This window comes from Cherax quadricarinatus, chromosome 4 (genome assembly GCF_038502225.1).
Source record: "Cherax quadricarinatus isolate ZL_2023a chromosome 4, ASM3850222v1, whole genome shotgun sequence".
NCBI classification, from domain to species: Eukaryota; Metazoa; Arthropoda; class Malacostraca; order Decapoda; family Parastacidae; genus Cherax; species Cherax quadricarinatus.
Window position 1 is genome coordinate 38236262 of NC_091295.1, and position 26636 is coordinate 38262897.

Consider the following 26636-nt stretch of genomic DNA (forward strand, 5'->3'; position numbering starts at 1 on the left):
CTGGAGTTCAGACAAATGTCATGGTCTCCAGGTGGACAGAAAAAGAATTAATGGTCGTACATGGTCCTACATGAACACTCATGTAGTGAGTAGTCAAATGATCTTAGTCTTTCCACCAAATGTATTATAATTTTATAATGCTTTTTTTTGTCAAGGTCATAAAAGTCAATATTGTGAGCCAGTGTGTAATTGGCAAGAAGTCATTGCAGGATGAGCGTTCACGTCTGATGCGGAGAACTGTCATGCGCTACGTCAATCTTACTGAACTCATCACGCTTATCATGATCAGTCCCACTGTCAAGAAGCGGTTCCCTACCCTTGATCACGTGGTTGAAGCAGGTAACACTAGAAAACTGGGATGACATTCTAAGAGAATGTTGACTATATTGAACAAATCATGAGGATTTTTATCCTTTGCTAAAGTTTTAGTGACACCTTATTCAAACAATGAAAAAGAAGAGGCATAATTGTTGCAAAAGATATAAATTGGCATCTTTGAATCTACTAAATAGGTGTATATGGTGAAGGATGAATTGTAACTGATTTCATATGCACCATGTTCTTGAACATAAACACATTCAGCTAAATCCTACTGATGCATACTAAGGATATACTGCTAAAATGATTAAACAAAAGAGTGAACAAACAGCTGCTCAAATGTTTCTTGTAATGAAGTGAAGGTAGTTTTATTTTTTTTTATGGTGTATGAGATACAGTTAATACTTTGCATTATTAAGAGCATGATTAATAATGCTGAATTCTATCCCAAGTTTTTTTTGTAGAATTTTTCAAGTAATTGAGTTCAGTCTCATATATACTATTTATCATCTGATATATATTTATTTATTATTATTGTCTTTGTAATTACAGTATTTAAGATATTTTATTATTTTACTTTAATCTCTAAATACAGCACAGTACTATTATTTTGCACATTCATTAGTAATAATGCACTAAATATCTTTAAAATTTGGCCATTTTTGAAAAGGTTGTCACATTCTTCCATTAATATTTTATATTGTAGTATAGATTTGTTAAGTTTCTCTTTTTTGTCCATCCATATGTTTGATACTTTGTTCATTTTTTTGATAGCATTTACCCCTTGCTTGTACCATAGACCAAAATGTTGGAGGATTAGGGATTTTGAACAAGCAAAGATGTTAAAAAAATTAATGCAGATAGAAAAAGCCAAGACATTTTTGACATAGAGGAAGATTTCATATGTGCATATAATGTTGTTCTTTCCATATGGCATCTATTGTTTTATTTATATATGTCATTTATAGTTCTTGTTAATTAAGTCCTTGGTTTCTAAATCCATATTGCTATCACTTTAACTTTCCAATTAGTTTTTTAGGAATGTTTCCGAGTTAGTGCAGTACGGACCCTCCCCTTTCTGTCTTGGCAAAATATTAATTCTTCTTTTGTAGGAACCTGTCTCCTATCTCCTATTCCAGTAGGAACCCACCCTCTTTGTCATTTAGTAGAAACCCTCTATAGTATATCCCTTAGTCCAGTAGAAACCTTCCCTTCATCAAGGAGTAAATTAAATTATATGTTGTGTATATTGAATTGAATGCTTCTTTATTTAGACTTTAAAATACCATTTTTATGATGCTGTTTTTGGCATATGGCATCAGTGTTATTTCATGTGTGTACTTCTGAGGCTAGGTTGTGTCTGAGGTTGACACCCAGAGTTTGCTCATTTTTTTATTTTTGTAAGCTGCTCTCTATTCAAGTTGTACAGTGTATTTGGTCTTGTTGCACCTTCACCTATTTTTTTTTTTAATCTTTTTTGCACATGAACTTTATTGGGATTGTCACTTTTCTTGAATACTCCTGTAATTGGTCATAATCATTTAGCAGTCCTTGTTTCTTTGGATTTTCCTGTTTGCAGATGGTGTCTACATTTCTTAACAAAATTCATCTGTTGACCTATTAAACCATTTAATGGTGGGTTCAGCCCACCATTAAATGGACTGTGGAAGGGAGGAAAAGATTAGGAGGTCTTAATCTCATCCTTGACACTTCTAAGTTACCACAAACTAAATTCTGACCATGTGTCGAGGCAAGGAGCTGATAACCTTCACTCGGAAAGGTAGATTTAATCTATAGCACTTCCTCGCTTTGTTCACCATTTTGAATTTTGGGATTTATGCATCTTTTATTTGTATTCTTTCCTCCTCCAATAAATGTTGTCCAACTGCTCCTTTGACCCAGACATACTACAGGTAGTAATTCAACCTTACCCTTGACCTGGGTGAGAGTAAATAGTACTGAGTTGTTATCCTTCTCATATTTTTTATTCACCTATATGCTTCTATATACTCTTTGTTGAAATCATTTGAATTTTGTTTCCTAGCTGATTTGTCATAGTTTATTTATTTTCTTGATATATTTACTTTTTGAAATTCCAAAAATAATAGCCAGTATGTCTCTTTGACACTGACCTTTAACAGTAGTAGAAAGACACTTACAGCATAAGAGCCTTTTATTTATTTAATATTTCACCCATTGAAGACTACAGTGGACCCCCGGTTAACGATATTTTTTCACTCCAGAAGTATGTTCAGGTGCCAGTACTGACCGAATTTGTTCCCATAAGAAATATTGTGAAGTAGATTAGTCCATTTCAGACCCCCAAACATACACGTACAAACGCACTTACATAAATACACTTACATAATTGGTCACATTCGGAGGTAATCGTTATGCGGGGGTCCACTGTATTTAGTTTTGTACTTGATAAGGCCCCCAGTGGGCAAAACCTTGTATAAATATGTACAAGGTTCTTTGCTACAAATGTCTTTATACCATAGTACCATTCATCAGCTTACACCCATTAGTCCACATTTCTTTAAAAACCTGTGTTGATTTGCATTATCTTTTAAAATGTTTGTTAGCTGTGGTGGGTCTTTCATTTATATCATCTTGTCCTAATTCTTAGGCTCACTTAACAATATCTGCATAGCTCTTGTCCATCCTTGATTTACACGAGCCTGTCTCCACTCTGAGTTTCCACCAACTGATTTATCTGCTCCTGATTTATTATGTTCTAGCTTCCCTTTTTTTTTTTTTTTAAGCCCCCCTCTTTTAGAATTGGCCCTTTATTTAGTGGAGGCTAATAAAAAGATAATGACAAAAAAAATGAGCAAAATTTTGAAAAAACAGTATAAATTTTATGTTCAAAAAGAACAGTATGAATTTTATGTTCAAAAAGAACAGTATGAATTTTATGTTCAGAAAGAACAGTTTGAATTTTATGTTCAGAAAGAACAGTTTGAATTTTATGTTCAAAAAGAACAGTATGAATTTTATGTTCAAAAAGAACAGTATGAATTTTATGTTCAGAAAGAACAGTATGAATTTTATGTTCAGAAAGAACAGTTTGAATTTTATGTTCAGAAAGAACAGTTTGAATTTTATGTTCAGAAAGAACAGTATGAATTTTATGTTCAGAAAGAACAGTATGAATTTTATGTTCAGAAAGAACAGTTTGAATTTTATGTTCAGAAAGAACAGTATGATTTTTATGTTCAGAAAGAACAGTATGATTTTTATGTTCAGAAAGAACAGTATGATTTTTATGTTCAGAAAGAACAGTATGATTTTTACGTTCAGCAATCCAATTTACACACTTAGACACAACCCAGGTTTTTGTAAACTCGGCCTACCCTGTAGATATAGTAATGCAGTATATATGAAGTTAACACACACACACATCTATATACATATAGAGACTTCAAAGAAAAAACTGACAGCATGCCCATTTACTCAGAACATAGGTCCAATTCTTAAAATGCTGCATTTGAAAGAAATGGAAAATACCACTAGTATGTGCATTCAGCATGCTTTAGATAAAGATCCTAGTTTCAGGTAGGATCCAAGAGTCTCTCTTCTCCCCCCCTCCCCCCCAAAAAAGTGCAGACATAACTGGACTTCATACAGGGGAGTAGCACAAAATTATACACACATCTTTGCATGATTTTATGAAAAAGAACAAGCTACACTTGATGATAATGATGACAGCTATTTTATCATGAAGACAACTCATGAATATTTAAAGAAAGATAAAATACAAGATGTGGTCTTGCAAAAGACATTCGACAGATGTGACCATGGAGTAATAATTTACAAAACAATGTTTTATGGGCTAACAGACAAAGTAGGGAAGTGGATGTTCAGTTTTCTAACATACAGATAACAGTGATAGTAAAGAAAATTTAATCCAATTACAGTAAATGCATCGTGCACATAAGATGACAAGATGTACAGTAAGTACATCTTGTCATCTTATGTGCATGATTTATGATAACAGAATAAGCATAAATATTACTTTTGTATAAGACACTGAAAAACTACACTTTGATACAAGTAAGATATACCATTGGTCAGTAGAAAATGTACTTTTTTTTTCTCGACAGACCGGCCATATCCCACCGAAACAGGGTGGCTCAAAAGAAAAACAAAAGTTTCTCTTTTTAACTTTGGTAATGTATACAGGAGAAGGGGTTACCAGCCCCTTGCTCCCGGCATATTAGTCACTTCTTACGGCATTCGTGGCTTACAGAGGAAGAATTCTGTTCCGCTTCCCCATGGAGATAAGAGGAAATAAACAAAAACTAGTATGAAAATAGAAGAATAGCCAGAGGGGTGTGTATATACAGTAGTACCTCAGTACTCAAACTTAATTTGTTCCAGAAGGCTGTTCAGGTGCCAATTTGTTCAAGTATACTGAATGAATTTTTCCCATAAGGAATAATGTAAATTGTTCCTTATAGTTGGCTGTTATCACTAATCTTCTTAGGCCCAATGGTGACTTATTTATAGAAATACAGTGGAACCTCGAGTTTTGGTTGCCCCATGTTTTGGCCGTTTTGAGTTTTGGTCACTTTTTTCGCCTACATTTTGTCTTGAGTTTCGAACAGTACCTTGAGTTTCAGCTGCTGTACCAGACCTGTCCGCCTGCCTGCACGTCAGTCTGGCTGTTTCTCCTCGAGTGAACATTACCCTGCATATTCATCCAAACATTTCAAAATAATCCATTGTTTTTTGTGCTTGTTGATTGAGTGCTACTGCTACATAATTAACCATGGGCCCAAAAAACTTCCTAGTGCTACCCCTTTGGTAAAGAAAGTAAGAAACACGATAGAATTGAAGAAAGAAATTGTAGAAAAATACGAAAGTGGTATGCATGTGTTCCAGCTTGCCAGGATGTATGGCCAAAACAAATTAACCAACAGTTCCATCCTGGAGATTTGTGCAATGTGGAATAGGGTGCAAGCTTTTACTGAGAAATATCACCCTGAGCAAGCTGAAACAAGCCATATCTGTAACATGTTCAGTGACGAAACCATGTCCCATTTCAGACAAATGCTAAAGAGACCCCAGAAACAGACGTCTCTGGACAGTTTTTTTTTGTGCAACAAGGGTCCAGTGACTCTCAAGCTGGTCCTAGTGCCATTAAAAAACAAAGAAGGGAAGTAACCCCAGATAGGGCTTGATACCTGAGGTCCTTACAGAGGGGGATTTCCCTTCCAAACAGTACTCAGTCCTCCCTCTCTCCTCCCTGTCTTCCATATGCCAACAAGAGTCTTCATTAAAGGTATGTAAATGTGATTTTAAATGTTTATTTATCCATTTCATTAGTCATTTAAGTACTGCGTATTTTTTTTTTTTTAACAAGTTGGCCGTCTCCCACCGAGGCAGGGTGACCCAAAAAGAAAGAAAATCCCCAAAAAGAAAATACTTTCATCATCATTCAACATTTTCACCTCACTCACACATAATCACTGTTTTTGCAGAGGTGCTCAGAACACAACAGCTTAGAAGCATATACGTATGTATAAAGATACACAACATATCCCTCCAAACTGCCAATATCCCGAACCCCTCCTTTAGAGTGCAGGCATTGTACTTCCCATTTCCAGGACTCAAGTCTGGCTATATAAAAATAACCGGTTTCCCTGAATTCCTTCACTAAATATTACCCTGTTCACACTCCAACAGATCATCAGGTCCCAAATACCATTCGTCTCCATTCACTTCTATCGAACACGCTCATGCACACCTGCTGGAAGTCCAAGCCCCTCGCCCACAAAACCTCCCTTACCCCTTCCTTCCAATCTTTTCGAGGATGACCCCTACCCTGCCTTCCTTCCCTTACAGATTTAAATGCTCTCTATGTCATTCTACTTTGATCCATTCTCTCTAAATGACCAAACCACCTCAACAACCCCTCTTCAGCCCTCTGACTAATACTTTATTAACTCCACACCTTCTCCTAATTTCCACACTCCGAATTTTCTGCATAATATTTTCACCACACATTGCCCTTAGACAGGACATCTCCACTGCCTCCAACCGCCTCCTCGCTGCTGCATTCACAACCCAAGCTTCACACCTATATAAGAGTGTTGGTACTACTATACTTTCATACATTCCCTTCTTTGCCTCCATAGATAATGTTTTTTGTCTCCACATATACCTCAATGCACCACTCACCTTTTTTTCCCTCATCAATTCTATGATTAACCTCATCTTTCATAAATCCATCCGCCGACACCTCAACTCCCAAATATCTGAAAACATTCACTTTCTCCATACTCCTCCTCCCCAATTTGATATCCAATTTTTCTTTATCTAAATCATTTGATACCCTCATCACCTTACTCTTTTCTGTGTATATTTATTTATAATTGTTTTGTGCTTGTAAGCCTAATTATTCTTTTTTGGGGGCGTCTAGAATGGATTAATTGGATTTACATTATTTCTTATGGGAAATATTGCTTTGACTTTTGAACAATTTGAGTTTCGGCCAAGCTTCTTGAACGGATTATGGCCAAAACTCAAGATTCCATTGTAATATAAAAAAAAACAAAAAATGTGGAGAAACATGAAATAGTTTACAGCAAAGTTCTGGCAGGTTGTGTTTGTTTGGTCAAGTGCCAAACAAACGGTCAACTACCGAGCAATTTTTTTTTACCAAACAAAGCACTCGAATACCGAATTGTTAGAGTTGGGTGTTGTTTGAGTACCGAGGTACTACTGTATATGCTTGTACATGCAAGTGTAGTGTGACCCAAGTGTAAGTAGAAGTAGCAAGATGTACCTGAAATCTTGCATGTTTGAGAGAAAAAAAGACACCAGCAATCCTACCATAATGTAAAACAATTACAGGCTTCCATTTTACACTCGCTCGGCAGGACGGTAGTACCTCCCTAGGCAGTTGCTGTCTGCCAACCTACTACCTAGGAGAAAATGTGCTTATTGGTGATAAATTTCAATTATTTCAATATGAATAAAACAAGGTCCTGCATAATACAGTACTAAAATCTAGTACAAGATATACAATGCAGTTGGATCTGGTCACAGGATGAAAGAAGCAAGCAAAAGACCTAGGAATAATAATGTCAGTTGACATAACTTCTAGAGAACACCTCAAAACCCTTGTGGCCAAGACCAAGAGAATAAAAGACCGGATCTCGAGAAATCTCAAAACAAAAGAAGTCATGCCAGTGATGGTACTTTTCAAAACATTCATAACTCTCACTTGGAATATTTTTTCTGTCCTCTCATCTTTTAAAACAGATGAGATATTAGTTATAAAAGGTAGACATTATTACAACTAGCATAGACTCAGTAAAACCTTTAATCTATTGGGATTACTTCAGAACACTCGCAATGCTCTAGGTAGGAGTGTACCTAATCTGAACACTAAAGATCTTGTAGGAGTGAAAGATATGGAAGAAAGATTAGAGAACACTCAATGAGAAGCAAGAGGCACCAAAAGAACAGTTGAAGAACTGTGTCAAAACCCATGGTAGACAACTTGTCAACCTTCTCCCAGCAGATAAAAGAAATATTGTTGGAGGAAAGGAAGCAGTCTTCAAAAACAAAAACTAGTTAAGTTTTTATAGGGGATGCCTGATTAACAGTTCTGTATTTGGTCTGTCCAGTTGATCAGGCAATCAATAGGACAGTCTAGCCACAAGCTGGGCTGTGAGAATGGAAAACTCTCCAAACTGGTCACAAGTATATCACAGGTATGTTATATGATGATTAACCTGGTCATTGCTTTCTCCACATTAGATTTAAGCTCATAATTTTTGATATAGTACAATGGTCCAGGAAGGACCTAAATGTTGCTGAGTTTTCATTTCCAGTTTGTGGATTAAGTTGTGTGTTTGCCTTTATAAGAAAATTACAGAACAGGTAATTATGACAGAACCATGGTGAAATTTCAGTGCTAAGTTGTAGCAAAATTATACTAAAATGCATCCAAAAGTCAAAATCAGAGTCAAATTTTATTTCCTAGAATTATAAGGTATTGTTTCAGCTTTGGGATTACAGCTTTTTGTACATTTGTAGGGAAAGCCCCTTGTTATGTGAAGCATTTTGGGGTGACTAAAACTAGTACTTAGGAAACTGCTTAATGCTTAGCAGTAAATAGGATAGAGACCTAGGAATTCCTTGTTGTGGGTTGCACTGTAGGGAAAAAACCTAAAGGATACACAAATAACCTGCACATAGAAGAGAGGAGCTTACGACTTATGACTTTGTAAATGGTCCAAGTCGGACCGAAACGTCGTCGTAAGCTCCTCTCTTCTATGTGTGGGTTATTTGTGTATCGTTCCAGTGACGGTATTGTGCCTTTTTTTGTTAAAACCTAAAGGACCCTGCTAGAAATATGTCACATTGCTTGGCTTTCTTGGGTTATTAACCTTTTGTGTTAATAATCATAAGTAGCAATATTTTTTATAATCTCTCTTTTATGTACATTATTATTATAATCAAAAAGAAGCGCTAAGCCACAAGGGCTATACAGCACCTCTTTTATGTACAAAAAGGTTGCATTATGATTATTATAACAAAAATCATTTAACTCCATTTATTCTGTGGAGTATATTAATTAATCATTTCATATTCCAGTTTATATTAAAATCCCATCACTTACAGAATACCTTCTATATTAGTACTGTACTGAAGCTGTGTTCAAAATTGAAAACAAATTGAATTGGATAAAGAAACAGCATGAAGTTTAACAAAGGAAGAAAAAAATGCTTTTTGTTTATTCTATATAAACAGTGTCATGTAGATGGATTCATACATGAGACTGAAGTGAGGATTGATACTGAAATGGAGTGTGCAGGAATGATGGCACAGAATGAGATAGTACAGATTGACCATCACTAATCCTGCACCATCAGGACCTGTAGGGTGCCAGATTAGTGATTTTTGCTGGATTACAGAGTGGTTAGATTAGAATACACTAAACATAATGGCGGTATTGATGCATCGGCGATTTCACCCACTTTACATCATATTTTCGGCCCATTCCATTGTTCCAGTCTACCAAACTCATAGCTATTTCACAAGTATTCCTTCTATTCTGTTGATTGAGTACAAGAAATTGCCCATTTACCTATTTCAGCTACCCAATAAAGTGATCAGAAATTGGTAATTTGGACAATTTCACACAAATTTCAAGAGATGCCAGTTTCAAAATAGGATCCAAAATAAACAATTCGGGCATTAAAATAACATTTTTCTCTGTTCATTAGTCATGTCTCCAGGCCCCTCTATATTATGCTTGCTTTCCATTTTAAATTTTTATTCACACAAAAAATAGAAGATTTACTGTTATGTAGACTACTGCATTATTGTAATAATTGTATAAATAATATCAACCCATTCATGACTGTGTATTAGACCAGCCAGTTGGACATGTATTGGATGGTGACATCATTTGTTTACTCTTGAACATTGGCAAAAATTGAATATTTCCTCTACCTTGAGCTCAATTTCAAGGTACTTTCTGTCATGAAACCAATTGAAATCATATCTATTTCTTAATACATCTTCCATTCTATCAAACAAGACCAAAAAATGAGAATATATTTATAAAAACCATATGTAAATACACTGCAAAGTTGGTTTTACACCAAAAACACGATTGCAGTTTTTTTTCATTATGCACTTCATGCTGCAGGATTTTTTTATATAGTGCACACTTACCATATAGACCTATTTGCTCATATGTAGGCCCAAATTTACCAGTCACAGCTTATCTGAGTGAGCTGAGCTCGTGGCGACCGACAGTACCTTCAAAGCCACTGTCGGGAACATGGCTAGGGATAAAAGTGAGCAGGTTATAACAATAAATGGAAAATAAGAAACTGGAATGACTTATGCAGCAAGTAGCGCCACCAAACAGTAGTAGCAGGTTGGTGTGGCAACCTCGGAAATTTGAAATTATGCTAGCTGAAATTAGTGCTGGATTACTGATTGCCGGATTAGTGATGGCTGACTTGTATAAAATTTAACTACACTAAACCAGACATGTTGGAACTAGATTTTCAGAATTATCATATTTTTTTTGTACTCATGAAGATTGTAATGAAATGACTAAGATGTATAAAAAATGCACTTGCCACTCCAATAGTTGTACATTATAATTAATAGATTTTGTCATTTTGTTAATTGAGTCTGAGTGGGGAAAGTGCGGAAAAGTTAAGTTTTGGTGGCAGAACTAGTTTTAAATTTCGTATTTTAAAGAGTAGGGAATGGAAGTTTTGAAATAGGTTAGAAGAAAATTAAGTGAAAAAGTAGAATTACAGTAGAATATAAATTTAAAGTACCCCATTTACTGAAGTGGCATGGGGTTATTTGGTGGAAAAAAAGTGTAATTTTTAATGGGATTGTTGAACTAGATGGATGTAGGTAGCATAAAATACCAAAGTTTGACTTTGGATACATTATTATTATTATTATAATCAAGGGGGAAGCGCTAAACCCGGAGGATTATACAGCGCCTGGGGGGGGGGATGTGGAAGGCATTCAGGCTTAATTCGGGGAACTGGAGCACAGATCCAATTCTCTAAATCAAGAGCCCCTCACCAACATCAAGGAACCTTCCTTGAGGGGGACTTTGGATACAGAAACCTTTAAATCTGCTGTTGTATAATATGAGTATTTTGCACTGCAGTAGTATTTAAAATATTTTTGTGATAACCTGGGGGCACCACTTGGAATGAGTTATGTTGTACCCTATTCACACCAGTACTTCTCTGGACCCCAGAGAGGTATTGATATGTCCTTTGTGCTCAGTAATGACCTTGCCTGTCTGCTGATGTATGCCTGCTATGGTTAATGTTAACCTTGGTACCTGGAGTAAACATTGCATTTTCACTACATCTCTCATCACAAATAATCCATTGCCAGGTAATTCATTTCACTAAGCAGACCCTGCTGCTCCTCAAGAGTTTCCATAGTAGATGACCATTTATTTTGCCTAGTACACAAGTCTTGCTATAACCAAACTGAATGCTTGGCTTCCCTATCATCAAGTCTGGCTGGTATTGTTTCCTTGTGAAGATTACTGTGTGCTTGGTGCAAGATGATCTTACTTGAAGGCCTTAATGTGTTTGGGAACACCCTTCTCACTGCAAACCTCAAAAAGCTGCCATCATTGTTGGGTCCAGTGCATGTTGAAAGGGCATAGGCCATTGCACTATTTCAGGGGTTTCCTAGTTTCTTCTGCACAGGAACTGGACTTGTTGCAACCTGGCTCCATCTTTGAGTCTCAGCTTCTTCCTGGGCCATACCCCAGCTGCTTGTCTGTTACTTTTCTAGCTTATACTATAGCTGGTGGCTGTGCTTTGAACAAGTGAATAACAGGCTGGCATTTCTGCATTTGCTGGCTGTGGTCTTTGTCTGGCATTTAGAAATGTGCTTCAGTGCTTCCTGTTGACACCATAATTCCAGGAGGTGCCATTCCTATTTCTTATCTTTCTGGTCCTACTCCAGACAGGACCCCTCTCCATGAGATTCCTTTCATGGTGTTTCATTGCTGGACCACTGGCTTTCTGTACACTATATGGCATTGGAATTCTTAAATAATGCCATTGCTCTCCAGTACTCAGGACAGTGAAGTAGGGCATTTCACAACTGTCACTGGTTTTTTCCCATTGTTAATCCATTGACATGTTTGCCTTCAGTTATTGAGGACTTTTTTTTGAGTAGCATAGTGGAGCAGAGTGTATGTATGATACAACCTCTCATTTCATCTCCAAGATCTTCCTGGTGCATCAACAGGAAATTATTATGCCTCCCTGCCATTGTTTGGGGTGCAGTTTGGCTTTGCCAGATTCTGCACCTCTGTTCCTTTCAGTGTGTACTCACAGCTCATGGGACTTTGGCACCCTCATCAGCTATAGTTTACAATTAACTAGAAGCAACTTGAAGCTATCCACAGAGTAGTCTTACACTAGGGACACTTACGGAATTCTGACAGTCTCAACAGCCCATTCTTAATTCGGACATTAACACGTCCTAAGAAATGCCCCAAATGCTTCATGGTTTCCTGTCTCCTGGGTGGGTATACCTACATAGTTTCTACCTCTCATCAACAGATACCTCCTCCATCTCTGGTATGGTTTGAGGGTGTGCTATTCTGTGTGGCTCTGCCAGAACCTTAACACGGAATATTTCATTTTGACCCTAAGGAAAAATGTGTTTTTGTCAGGGACCCTGGGGTCCAGTGTCGACCTTCCCCAACTGTTAAGTTTCAGTTGTCAACTGTGGTTCAGAGTACAGGTAGCCCCAAAACACAAGATGATGCTGACCATAATAGTTGAAAATTACCTAGCATTCTGATATAAAAAGAGGTCATTACTGAGCACAGAGTGTACATGTAGATATTACCGAGGTCAAGAGAGGTGAGTATTGGTGTGAATGAGGTGTGGCATATTTCAAGTGGATATTAGGATCTCTGATGTTGAAATGTTTTTTGTGAAAGGTCAGCATGATGTAAATTTGTATGAAAGTACCCATGCAAATACAGCTCATAACAAAATAAAATCAAAATTTTTATTTCTTTGCAAAGTTTACAATGTGTGGTTTACATGTTACAAAATATTAAGTACATGTACAAAGAAAGCCACTAACATGCTTAGGCATTTCAGGCAGACTAATCCTAATTCTTACTGACTACTCTATATTGACACAGGTTATGGAGTGGTACCTTGCTTATGAACCTATTCAGTAAGCTGAGTGAGCAAACATGCAATGCATAACTACACTAATGTGGAAGTCTTAAGATCTACAGTTCATCTTTGCATAATATATAAATACAATGGCTTTGTATTTGTAATTATGTTTTTTACTGATGTAATACTATAACACTGAGGCATATTTCCGTGTGTCTGCCTGTTGTAAAATAAGTTTGAAAAGTTCAATATTTAGGCAGATGCTGTGTGCATAGGATTTTTAAGTTAATAATTTTTAATATGCTTACAAAGTAAAAGGACACAAGTGCAACTAATGTGCCTTCTTTCCTTTTACTTTACATATTGTCGGTAATTCTACCAACATATATCCAGTATGCTTACAGATAAAATACACATATTAAAAAATAAACTGGTTGAAGTAATACATACGAAAGTGTAGAGTCTTGGAAGAGGTTTCTCTATTCATTACAGGATGCACGCGCCAGACAAATGAGACGAACAGTTATGCGATATTGCAATCTCTCAATGCTCATTACTTTGACAATGGTATCCCCAGCTGTCAAGAAACGATTTCCCTCAAAAGAGCATTTGATTGATGCTGGTAATGGATAAGATTAAATTTTTTTTTTTTTTTTTTGCTTTAGTCATCAGTTCAAGCTTTCCCTTTTTCTGCTAAGGAATTACTAAAATGGCAAATATCACTTTCTCATGCTTTCTCTCGGTCAGGTTTCTTTATTTAAAATATAAATCTGTAAATTGGATTTTATTTTGTAATAAATTTCATTGTGCATTTGAAGCACATTATGCTAACTTTATTTATTTTACTATCATTGAAATATAATTCTGAAAGTCTGGAATATATGAAACTCAAACTTGTACTACAGAAAGCACTAAACCTATCAGTTTTATACAGAAACTTTACTAATTTATTAATATTACGCTTTGAAGAAGGATCTCCGTTTCCCTATTTCTGGTATGACTAGTCAAAATGTGGCTTACATTAACTCACAAAGTCAGTGTCGTTTAGCAATTCCTTAGCAGTAGCTAAAAAAAAGAGAGAGAAAAATCAGCAAATACTGATAATCACAGCAAAACAGAAAGTACTGTAACAGTACTTTAATATTTTCTGCACTTGTTTTGGAGTGATGTGCCTTGGATATGGATTCAATTAGAGCATGGGCACGTACTGACCACATTACACATAATGACAGCAGGAAATCAGCTTTTTTAATATAGTAAATAATCAAAATAAAAATCTGAATTCATCACTCAGTATTTATTTTATTTTTTTGATTTACACTTGAAGCACAAGTATATGCATGTGTATTTTTTTTATTTATTTATTTATTTTTTTTCAATCTTGAATAAGCTTTGTGAATGTGCAGATTCTATTTTAAACAATGTCACTAAGTTGTCGAATAATCTTTCAGTAACATGAATGACATGTACTTGCTTTATTATAACTTTATTAACAGTTTGAGAAAAAATATGCATGCTCAGCCATAAATCAGATTTTCAAAAAGCTATTTTTTTTAATGCAGTAGTTATGTACATAGTCAGATTTCTGATACGTACAGTGCCTGGACTATTAAAAAAAAAGATGCCAATCTAACAGTGTTCATGCATTTGATTTGTACAGTACTTGCCTATGTGAATTTGTGGATAATGAGCTTAATCTCCTTAGTATCTTAACCAACAGTAGATTGGTGTGATAGTTCCCTAACCTCATAGACTCGATCATATTTATGCTTGAACCCCATATGAGCAATTTGCCTGCACTGCTGCTTCAAGCAGTGCATTCTATACACTTGGTAATCTTGTGTTAAAGATGTTTCTCTTTGCTTCTCTCTTTCTTATTTGAATAAATTTCCATTTGTAGCCTTTCTTGGTCCAGTCATTGAGAGCAGCTTGTCTTTGTTCCCTTTATCAATGCCCTGGGGTATCTTGTATATTGTGATAATGTCCCTTCTGAGTGATTACCTATTTATAGCTACAGGAACAAAGCTAAGCACAAGGTGCTCTATCTTGTCCATCTAGTTTTGTAATATTAAGCTCTCAGAGCCTTTATCAAAGCTCAGCTGAGCTTCATTACACAGACTTGCCTGCTGGCAATCCTGTGGACACACTCAAATTTCCTTAGTAATTACCTACAGTACTGCATGTAACTAAAGGAATCAAGCTCTGCTTACGGTGTCCAGTCTTCCGTAATTAATTAACTATAATTTTCTAAATTTACAATGGCTATGCCATTTACTAGCTCCTCTTTTAGTCCATTCCATTGCTCCACTGCGATTGAAAATAATAATATTTGTTAGACACTTCTTTTTTCAGTTTACAAATGCATTTTTCTTTTTTTTTCCCTTTTTAAAACCTTTATTTATTACTTCATGTACTTACTGTATATGATGTGTGTGTGTTTAGGAAAGTGTAGACTTTGTTGTGGCTAGCATTATATAAAATATGGTTATCAGTTATTGTGGTTTATAGCGGAAAAAATATTTTCTTATACGTACTACTTGCTGCTATTACAGTGCGGAATTCTACTTTGAGAGAAACTACATATTTTGTGGATCCTCTGAGCTTTTACAGCAGATACTGGGAGTTTTCCTAGTCTGCTCCTACTCAGGTCTGATTTGATGGTGTGTGTATGAATACATATATAATATTGTTTTAAGTAAAATATCATCCATTATGCGGAATGAGTTGATGACCCTTTTGACAAAACTGTAAAACTGACATTCACTATGAACAGATGTGTTTAACTTCAAAATTTGTTACTGACTAGGGGATCAGGGTGGTGTAATGCATTTTAAGGAACATTTCATTGGATTCGTGAATGGTACATGGTTTTCTAATGTTTTAACTAAATTTCTGACTGAGCCACTTCATAAAGATAATGTAAGTGAATTTAATTGTTTAGGTGCTAAGGCTACAGTAATTTTATATTAAGAGGGAAAAACTCTTTCATTGAATACTATTTCTTTCTTTATTCCATGTGGCTATCATTCATTCAACTTTGGTGTCTGATGTGGCACAGTTAATTAGTACTATGCATGGCTTACAACGTTTTTCTGTTTGCTGCCTCTGTTAAGTGGTAGAAAATTCTCACAACATATGTTAAGAATCTCACTTTGAAGCTTCTCATAAGACAAGATGGGGGAGCTATATAGACAGTGTGAAACAATAAAACTACCATTTTCTGTGGTTGGGACCAATTTGGAAGAATTGGTGCAATGACGGTGGATGATGCTGAAGTTGGACACAAGGTGCAGTGCCTTGCAAATACTTTTATGAAGTTTCAGTTTCTCATGTTGAAAGTATTTTCATAAGAGGCCTTTTATAGGTAAAAACAGTAATTTACTTTAAATCAATGAAGATGGTTTTAGCAACTGGATTCACATAAGTGTCTTGATTATTTTCAGCATCATAAATGGAATATGGAGAAGTTCTTGTCAAATGTGATGAAAATACAAAAAAAAAAAAAAAAAAAAAAAAAAAAAAAGTAAAATTGCAAGAAGTGGCATTTTACTGAAGATCCTCATTAAAAACATGCACCAGAAGAATGGATAAAAAAAAATCTCTGACACACTTCCTACTTTGCCATAGGCAGCATGTTGGAAAAATTCATCCTGCTGATGAATCAATGAAGAATTTTGGGTTTCTTTAAAAGTTAAGCTGCCTGCTGGAAGAAGATATGCTATTAAAGCACTGCTTGAACTTGTACCTAGCATAAACCAGACATTAATAGTGTGGCTTGTTTCACTGAAATGAACTTCTGCTGCATTCTGTAGAATGAAGTGCTTTCCCATTTTTAGACTTGTATTCAGCAAAACTGAGCAATGTATTTCCTAATGTGTGACTACATTTTCTTTAAAATGAAACAGCTTAATTAAAAGTTATCTTAGGTACAATTATTATTATTATAATCAAAAAGAAGCGCTAAGCCACAAGGACTATACAGCATCTTAGGTACAAAATGTCTGAAGATAAATGTATCATTGTCCATTACTGTAGCTAATCTGTAGCTACAGAAGCAGAGCTAAATTTGTGGAGTCCCATCTTTGATGCCTGTTAATTCAGAAATATCTTACCCACAAACTACAGTTCAGTTTTTTCCCCCTTATAATGTCATATTTGTATCAGTCATGTTAGGATTGTTTCTCTTTTTCTTGAGGTTTTTCTTTCTTTTCATTTTAAACTTCTTCCCCCCCCTCCATCCTCCCCTTACTCCTTCATTTTTTTTATTTATTACTTTCATCACCATACCCTTTTCTATATTTACACTTTTACTCTTCTTCATCTACATACCTATCCAAACTCCTCCATCAGCTTTCACACCTTATCTTCAGAATCACCCAAAAGAGGTGTCATTGGCAAAATGGAACTATAACCACTCCTTCATATTAGTCATATCTCTTAATCCCACACCTTTTCCCAACACCCTAGCAGTCACTTCTTTTACAATCTCATCTTTAAATATTTAACAACCATGATGACATTACTCATCTATGTCTAAGCCTACTTTTATTGGAAAATAATCCCCTTGTCTCTCACATAACCTAACCTAGGCTGCTTTTAGTAACCTACTACCAGTTCCATACATTTTCAACATCTACACTGTTCATTATCATATGCCTTTTCTAAATACATAAATTAAACACATTTTTCCTTAACCCTATTGCAATAATGTTCATGTGTATACTTCAATGTAGATGCTTGGTTTACATATCCCTCACCCTTCCTAAATCCTCTTTTCTTCCTCTGCAATCCTACTTTGTGTCTTACCCCTAACTTTTTTCAATAAAAATTCTACTGTACATTTTACTTGGTACATAGTACAGTCTACAGGCTTGCTACCCTAAAATTTCTCTCTCTCACTCTCTGTATGTCTCTCTGTATCTCTCTGTCTCTCTCTGTCTCTCTCTGTCTGTCTGTCTCTCTGTCTCTCTCTCTCTCTCTCTCTCTCTCTCTCTCTCTCTCTCTCTCTCTCTCTCTCTCTCTCTACACTCTCTCTACACTCTCTCTCTCTCTCTCTACACTCTCTCTACACTCTTTACCTCTCTCTCTACCTCTTTCTCTCTACCTATCTCTCTCTCTACCTCTTTCTCTCTACCTATCTCTCTCTACCTCTCTCTCTCTACCTCTCTACACCTCTCTCTCTCTCTACCTCTCTCTCTCTCTACCTCTCTCTCTCTCCCTCTCTCTCTCTCTCTCTCTACCTCTCTCTCTCTCTACCTCTCTCTCTCTACCTCTCTCTCTCTCTACCTCTCTCTCTCTCTACCTCTCTCTACCTCTCTCTCTCTACCCCTCTCTTTCTCTCTACCTCTTTTTTTTTTACACAGGGTTTGACAAGGTTAAGGATCCCTAGCTTTATTGACAAGCTATTTACAGGTTAAGGATTCCTAACTTTATTGGCAAGCTAAGAGCTGTTACCTACATCAGCTCATTTGAAAGCATTTTTATTGTTATGAGACATACAAGTAGGGAACAGGATGAAGTTGGAGCCATCTGTGGGCCAGCATTTTCATTTGATCAACTGACTATCTCGTTGACATCATTATGCTGTACGAATGTGTTCCATACTCGAGTCATCCTGGGTATATAGGATCTCAGATGGAGTGAAGTTCTGGAGAAGGGTACAGCCAGAGTGAAGTTGCTGCTTTCTGCCCGTCTTGTGGCATAAAAGCTCATTTCACGCTGTCCTCGAAGTGGATCCAAGTGTGGTACTTTGACAATATTGGCCTTGTACATAACAGTAAGGCCACCCACATCCCTCCTATGTTGAAGGCTCTGCTGAAATGACAGATCTATCCAGGATGGGTCCAGGTGAGAGATGAGACATCTTGCTCTGTTCTCTACTCTGTCAAGCAGTCGCAGATGAGAGGGGGGGGGGCAGGCAAACCAAGAAAGTGGAGCATACTCAAGGTGCGAGCATACTTGTGCCTCGTACAGAATCTTGCAACCCCTACTGTCAAGTAGATACGAGATACGGTGAAGTGCTGTAAGCTTCCTGGCTGCCTTGTTTGCAAGATTTACAACATAGTTCTTCATGGTTAGTTTGGAGTCAGATTTCATGCCAAGGATATCAACTTCTTCTCCAGGTGCCAACACCCTCCCATTCATCCTTAGTACTGCACCAGCATTACCATCATGGTGCCTAGAGACGATCATCATTTGCGTTTTCTCAGGTGCAAATGTTACTTGCCATCTATTTCCCCAAGCTGATATAGCTCTCAGCTGGTGATTGATGTAGCTTAGAGCAGCTAGCATTTCTTCTCTTGGATAAGTGAATGTCAGTGTGCAGTCGTCTGCATATGCATGTGATTCTGGGATGAGATGAAGGTCGTTGAAGTAGACATTCCATAACAATGGTCCCAGCACGCTTCCTTGTGGAACACTTGCCCGAATAGGATGTCTTGCTGATTCCGTTCCATTGAGAACTACACTTAGAGATCTACCATGAAGGTAATCACTGAGGAGACATAGCGTATAGCCTGCAATTCCCAGTGCTTAAAGTTTTGCTAAGAGGTCCTGGTGCCGCACCCGGTCGAAAGCGCCAGCAATGTCCAGTGCTACCACACAGCTCCTCTTCAAGGGGGGCTCCTTGGCGTGGTGAAGAGGCTCTTGGTCTGAGGAATTAGACCTATCGGTCTTCTTCCTCAGACCGAACCTAATTACCCCCCAATCTCCCCTCCCCTATCCCATCCTCCCCATCCTCCCCTTTTTCCTTTCCTCCTCCTCCTCCCCACTCCTCCCTTTTGCCCTTCCTCTTTTTGTCCTTTGGGATTTCTCCCACAGGCGCGCTAGTTCCTAGGTGGGGGAAAGGACACCGGGGTCCATCCCATTCCGTTGAGGTTTCTTGGCGGTGGCGTAGTTTGCCGTGGAATCTGGATTGCCTAGGGATGTCCCGATCCCTCTCCGGTATCCCGGAGTAGCTTTGGGTGTCTTTTGGGCGACGGGTGTATCTCTGGAAGCCACCTTTCGGATTCCGGGGGTGGTGGCTGAAGGAGGTATGCTTTGTGGCGGATATCCGGCCGCCCTCTCTTTTGTCCACCGAGGTAGCTCGGCAGATGTGAGGTTGCTATCCCAGATTGCTGGTTTACTGGCATGAAGGGTAGGGTATGGCACGGGTTCCATGCTGCATCTGCGCTACTAGCGGTGTCGAGTCCTCTTGGGCGCGGAGGGAGATTTCTGGCCCTTTCATTCCTCCTAGGAACTATCCCTCCCCGGTCCCCCCTTTTTTTTTTCTTTTTTTTATTTTTATTTTCTTTTCTTCTTTCTTTTTTTTTCTTAAAAACAAAAAGAAAGAAGTAACCTAACCATGGCAGCCCTAGTCCATGAACCTGGTACCCCCGGGCCCCTTCTTGATACCGCACCCCGTTCTGACCCCGCCTCGTCTTTGGACCACTCTTCAGACATTCCTCATGCCTCTGTACCTATTGCCGGTGCTGTTTCCTCACCCGCTTCAGGTACTGAGGCCTCGACTGACTCCTTCGATTTATCAGACCTTCGCTCTCCTCTGACTATGCTTCCGGCCTCTCCCTCTACGGTGCGGCAATTTTCAAATCGCCGACCCGTTCCACGTCGGACCAACTCTGGTCCCACGCCTAAACGTCAACGACAATTACCTGCTGATGATACTTCTCCACCTTCACCTTCTCGTTCTTCTCAGAAACGATCGACACGTCCTTCACTACCTTTCCACGCTCAGTTTCAGACTGAACAGTGGACTAAATTCTTCACTTTACGACCAACTTCCTCTACTGCCTATCTTTCTGACCATAGTATTGGCAAGGCACTCCTACGCCATGTTGGTAAAGATATTTCTTTTCATGCTCTTAAGAGCGGTACGCGCATCATTACCGTACAGAATGCTACCCAGGCTCGTGAGCTCTCTCGTCTTTCCCATATAGATACTGTTCCTGTCACCCTTGAAAAACATCATTCCCTCAATTCTTGTAGTGGTACCGTTATTCTGCCCCATACCATAGTTCAACAAAATTTCCAGACATGTGGCACCGACATTCTAGAACAGCTGGAACTCCAAGATCTCCCAATCCTCAAGGTAGACACTTACGTTCTTCCTGCCCGTGGGCGGAGACGATACCCTAGCAATGTGGCTCGTTTAACTTTTGACAGCCGAGAACTCCCATCCTCCGTTTATATAGCAGGACATCGGTTACAAGTTCGAAAGGTGATCCCTACACCACAACAGTGTAGAAATTGCTGGCGATTTGGCCATCCAGCGAAATATTGCAGATCTATCGCCGAATGCCCAGTCTGTGGTGCCGATGACCATTCTAATACGTCTTGCAATCGATCTCCCTCTTGCCTTAACTGTCATGAGGCTCACCCTTCGTACTCTCGCCGTTGTCAGGTCTATTTAAACGAGCGGGAAATCCGTTACCTCAAAGAGACAGAAGGTCTCCCTTATGCCATGGCAGTTTCTCATCTCCGCCTCCAAGGGAGACTCCCACGTGTTTCTTATTCCCGTGTTTCAAAACGTCCCCCCACTTCTGGTATCCCATCTTCTACACCCACCTCTGTGGTTACCTCTCCCATAATCACTCCTGTATCTAATCCTTTTGCTGTCCTCGGCTCAGACGTCCCTACTTCAACGCCTCAGTCTAATCTCGCTTCTTCGAGTTCTCTCTTACAAGCCTCAGTATCGACGAGACCTCGTACGACACCTCTTCCCAATCGTCCCTCTACTTCTCAAAAGTCAAAAAAAGGTCCGGTAACACCTCCTACCCATCTTCCACCTCCTCATTTTACCCTCCCTGTCTCTGTCCCTAGTTCTTCCCCTCTCACTGGCTCAGTTACAAGTGCAGAGGTTCACCCTCCTCCTCGTAATGTACCTTCCTCCCCTGTTCCCTCCCAAGTTTCTTCCTCTTCTGCCACCTCCCAGGTTCCTGTCTCTTCTGTCCCCTGCCACGCTTCTCCAGTTCCCTCCACCCTTTCGCCCCCCCCTACCTTGGTACAGTCCAATACAGTTCCAATCTTTACTCATCCTCCCCCTACCATTCCCAATATTGTCTCCCATACGACATCTTTGAATTCCGAAACACTTGAAGCAATCTCTGAATATATTGCAGAGACCAAACCATCAATGGACACTGATCCACCTTCCGCTCTTTCTCTCTCCTCTGCTCCATCTGCGCAACTCCTTTCTTCACAGCGCACCGTTCCTTCGCTGCTTGAACATTTTCCACTGCCTCCGCATGTGGACTTTTCTAACCCTTCTAGTCCGTAGGAACCCTTACCTGCGGATTTCAAGTATCTTTATCATTGCCAATCATGGCCTTTTTACAGTGGAATATACGCGGCCTCAGGGGTAATCGGGGTGAGCTTCAGATGTTACTCTCCCAGTTTGCCCCTGTTGGTGTTTGCTTACAGGAACCAAAATTACACTCTGCTGTTATTTCTCACATCTCAGGCTATAATTTATTGTATTCTTCAGATCCTTTTCCTGATGGGACCTTTAATGAAAGTGCCCTTCTTCTCCGCACTGATATTCCGTACCATCAGCTATTTATTCATACTTCGCTGCATTACACAGCAGCCCGTATCCACTTACATAGGTGGTATACGCTCTGTTCTTTATATCTCTCTCCTTCTCGGGCATTATCTATTCCGGATTTTGCCTTCCTTGTTTCGTCATTACCGCCACCGATTCTGTTACTTGGTGATTTTAATGCCCACCATTTCCTCTGGGGAGGGTCTCACTGTGATTCCCGTGGAATTCAGTTAGAGGCTTTTCTTGCCACCCACCCCCTCCATGTTTTAAATACAGGTACTCACACCCATTTTGATCCTCGGACTCATACTCTCTCTTGCATAGATCTCTCAGTTTGCTCTTCCTCCGCCGCATTAGACTTTACTTGGTCTGTTCTCCCGGACTTACATGACAGTGATCATTTCCCAATCATTCTTACTTCCCCTTCATATTCGCCACCTCTTCGCACCCCACGCTGGCAATTTAATCGGGCAAATTGGAACCTTTACTCACACCTGACTGTTTTTAAAGAGGTTCCTTCTTCGTCCTCCATCGATGAGCTTTTACACCTCTTCTCGTCCTCCGTTTTCACCGCAGCTTCTCATTCTATACCCCAAACTTCGGGCAGGCATTCTCAGAAATGCGTGCCTTGGTGGTCTCCTGCTTGTGCTCGTGCAGTACGTTTGAAACGCGCTGCATGGGGCAGGTACCGGTACAATAGAACCACAGAGCGACTCCTTGATTTTAAACAGAAGCGTGCGATCGCTCGCCGTGTCATCCGTGACGCTAAACGCACTTGCTGGCGAGATTATGTCTCCACCATCACCTCTGCTTCCTCTATGAGTGCAGTCTGGAAAAAAGTACGAAAACTGAGTGGTAAATATTCTCCTGACCCGGCTCCTGTTCTGCGGGTTGCCGGTGTTGATATAGCAAACCCACTAGATGTTGCCAATGAAATTGGCAATCATCTGGTCCGTATTTCTCAGGGACTCCATCTATGCCCCTCATTTCTTTCCTCAAAGTCTGCCAGAGAGTTAGCACCTTTGGACTTTTCTTCTCTCAGAGAAGAACAGTATAATGTGCCTTTTACACTTCAAGAACTGGAGGCAACACTCTCAGCTTGTCGATCATCGGCAGCTGGGCCCGACGACATTCATATTCGTATGCTACAACATTTACATCAGTCAGCCCTTGCAGTCCTATTACGCCTTTACAATCTTATTTGGTCACAAGGAGTTCTTCCACAGCTGTGGAAATCCGCCATTGTTCTCCCTTTCCGCAAACCAGGCACTACGGGACATGAAACCTCCCACTATCGTCCCATTGCTCTTACCAGTGCAGTTTGCAAAGTAATGGAACGTCTAGTAAATAGACGTTTAGTGTGGTATTTAGAGACACACAACAGTCTCTCCACTCGTCAATATGGCTTTCGTAAGGGACGTTCTACCATAGACCCCTTACTGCGCTTGGATACGTATGTTCGTAATGCCTTTGCGAATAACCACTCAGTTATTGCCATATTTTTTGACCTTGAGAAGGCATATGACACAACTTGGAGGTATAATATTTTAGCCCAAGCCCACTCCTTAGGCCTTCGAGGCAATCTACCATCCTTCCTTAAGAACTTTTTAACTGACAGGCATTTCCGTGTTCGGGTTAATAATGTGCTCTCCCCGGACTTTGTCCAAGCTGAAGGTGTCCCCCAGGGATGTGTTCTGAGCACAACACTTTTTCTCCTTGCTATTAATGATTTGGCCTCTAGTCTTCCATCAAATATTTGGTCATCACTCTATGTTGATGACTTCGCTATTGCCTGTGCAGGCGCTGACTGTCACCTCCTTACAGATTCTCTCCAGCATGCAGTCGACCGTGTTTCCAATTGGGCCACCACACATGGGTTTAAATTTTCCAGCACTAAAACCCACCAAATCACTTTCACTAGACGCTCTGTCATCTCTGATCATCCTTTGTACCTCTATGGCTCACGTATCCCTGAACGTGATACAGTCAAGTTTCTGGGCCTCCTCTTTGATCGTAGGTTATCCTGGAAACCTCACATTACCTCTCTGAAGGCAACTTGTCACAGCCGGCTGAACCTTCTTAAAACCCTTGCTCATCTTTCGTGGGGAGCTGATCGTCGAACCCTCCTTCACCTACATTCCACCCTTATTTTATCGAAACTTGATTATGGTGACCAGATCTATTCAGCGGCATCTCCTGCTACTCTCTCTAGCCTTAACCCCATTCATCACCAAGGATTACGTTTATGCCTTGGTGCTTTTCGCTCTTCCCCTGTCGAAAGCCTCTATGCAGAAGCGAACGTTCCATCCTTATCCGATCGCCGTGATGCCCATTGCCTGCGCTACTATGTACGCTCTCATGATCTCCGCAATCCTTCCATTTATAGAATGGTCACTGATATTAGTAGACATTCTTTATTTGTTCGCCGCCCCTGCTTACTCCGTCCCTTCTCTCTTCGCCTTCATTCGCTCTTGTCTTCTCTTCAACTACCACCTTTCTATGTACATGTAGCATCTCACTTTTCCCTACCCCCCTGGGAAGTTCCAGCTGTTCGAGTCTGTTCTTTCTCCCTCCCTTGCTCGAAAGCCCAACTGTCTACGGTCGCTTCCCGCTCTCTTTTTCTTGACCACTTTCACTCTCATTCTCATGCCATTGCTGTGTACACAGATGGCTCTAAGTCTTCTGACGGCGTAGGATTCGCAGCAGTGTTTCCGGACAGCGTCGTACAAGGGCATTTACTATCTTCAGCTAGTATTTTTACTGCTGAATTATATGCCATCCTTACAGCACTTATCCGTATTGCATCTATGCCTGTGTCATCATTTGTGGTTGTCTCAGACTCCCTTAGTGCTTTACAGGCTATACAAAAATTTGATACACCTCACCCCTTAGTCCTCCGTATCCAACTTTGGCTACGCCGCATCTTTACTAAGCATAAAGATATTGTTTTTTGTTGGGTCCCTGGTCATGTTGACGTACAGGGCAATGAACAGGCAGACACTGCTGCGCGGTCAGCAGTACATGACCTACCAGTTTCTTATAGAGGTATTCCATGTACGGACTATTTTGCTGTAATATCTTCCCACCTTCACACCCGTTGGCAACAACGTTGGTCTACTATGCTCGGCAACAAACTTCAGTCTATTAAACCGAGTATAGGTTACTGGCCGTCTTCTTATCACCAGTGTCGAGGTTGGGAGACTACTCTCTCCCGTCTTCGCATTGGCCATACTCGTCTTACTCATGGATATCTCATGGAGAGGCGTCTTGCTCCTCTCTGTGAGAATTGCCAAGCTCCATTATCAGTCAGCCACATTCTGTTGGACTGCCCACTTTATCAACGAGCACGCAGAATTTACCTCTGTCGTCGTCTTCGCCCCGCTGCTCTCTCTTTACCTTCCCTTCTCGCTGATGGACCCACCTTTCATCCGGACTCTCTCATTGACTTTTTGACAACGACTGACTTACTTCACAAATTCTGATACTTTCAGCCCTTTCTACTTGTATCTCTTGCTACCCTCTACCCCCGTACTATCCCCTGCCCCGCTGTTTTCTGTAACCTGCTGATCATCCCCCCTCCCTTCTGCCATCCAATTCCCTTGCTTCCTTCCCTACCCTGCAGCGCTGTATAGCCCTTGTGGCTTAGCGCTTCTTTTTGATTATAATAATAATAATACCACACAGCTGACTTTGGATTCATCCAGTGACTGGTGCCACTTAGTGGAGAGGTTTAACAACAGATCAGCAGCAGAGTAACCTTTCCTGAAGCCATAGTGACGATCACAAAGTAGTGAGTGATAGTCAAAAAACTCTGTCATTTTTCTTGAGATTATTGTCTCAAGGATCTTACCAGTGATTGACAGGAGTGACACTGGTCTGTAGTTGCTGATTTCTGCTCTGTTCTTCTTTTTGTGAACAGGGACTACCTTTGCCTCTTTCCATAGAGAGGGCCATTTACACTGTACTAGGCAGTGCTGAAAGATGCGAGTTAGAGGTGCTGCTAGCTGGTCTGCACATCATCTCGGCAATCTTGGGCTCAACTTGTCTAGGCCCACAGCCTTTTCTTGGTCAAGCAATTTAAGAAGGAAATGCACCTCCTCCTGCCTTAT

The 26636-nt window shown here is 39.6% G+C and overlaps 1 protein-coding gene across 2 annotated transcripts in view; it reads left to right on the forward strand.

The window, feature by feature from the left end:
* Positions 1-209: 209 nt before the first annotated feature.
* Positions 210-26636, forward strand: part of LOC128684371 (bestrophin-4) — a gene marked incomplete at its 5' end in the record, with an annotated part of 131357 nt that continues 104930 nt past the window's right edge. For both annotated transcript variants that reach the window (XM_070095756.1, XM_070095767.1), the window contains 1 exon segment: positions 210-339. In XM_070095756.1, the coding sequence (XP_069951857.1) occupies positions 210-339 (130 nt within the window).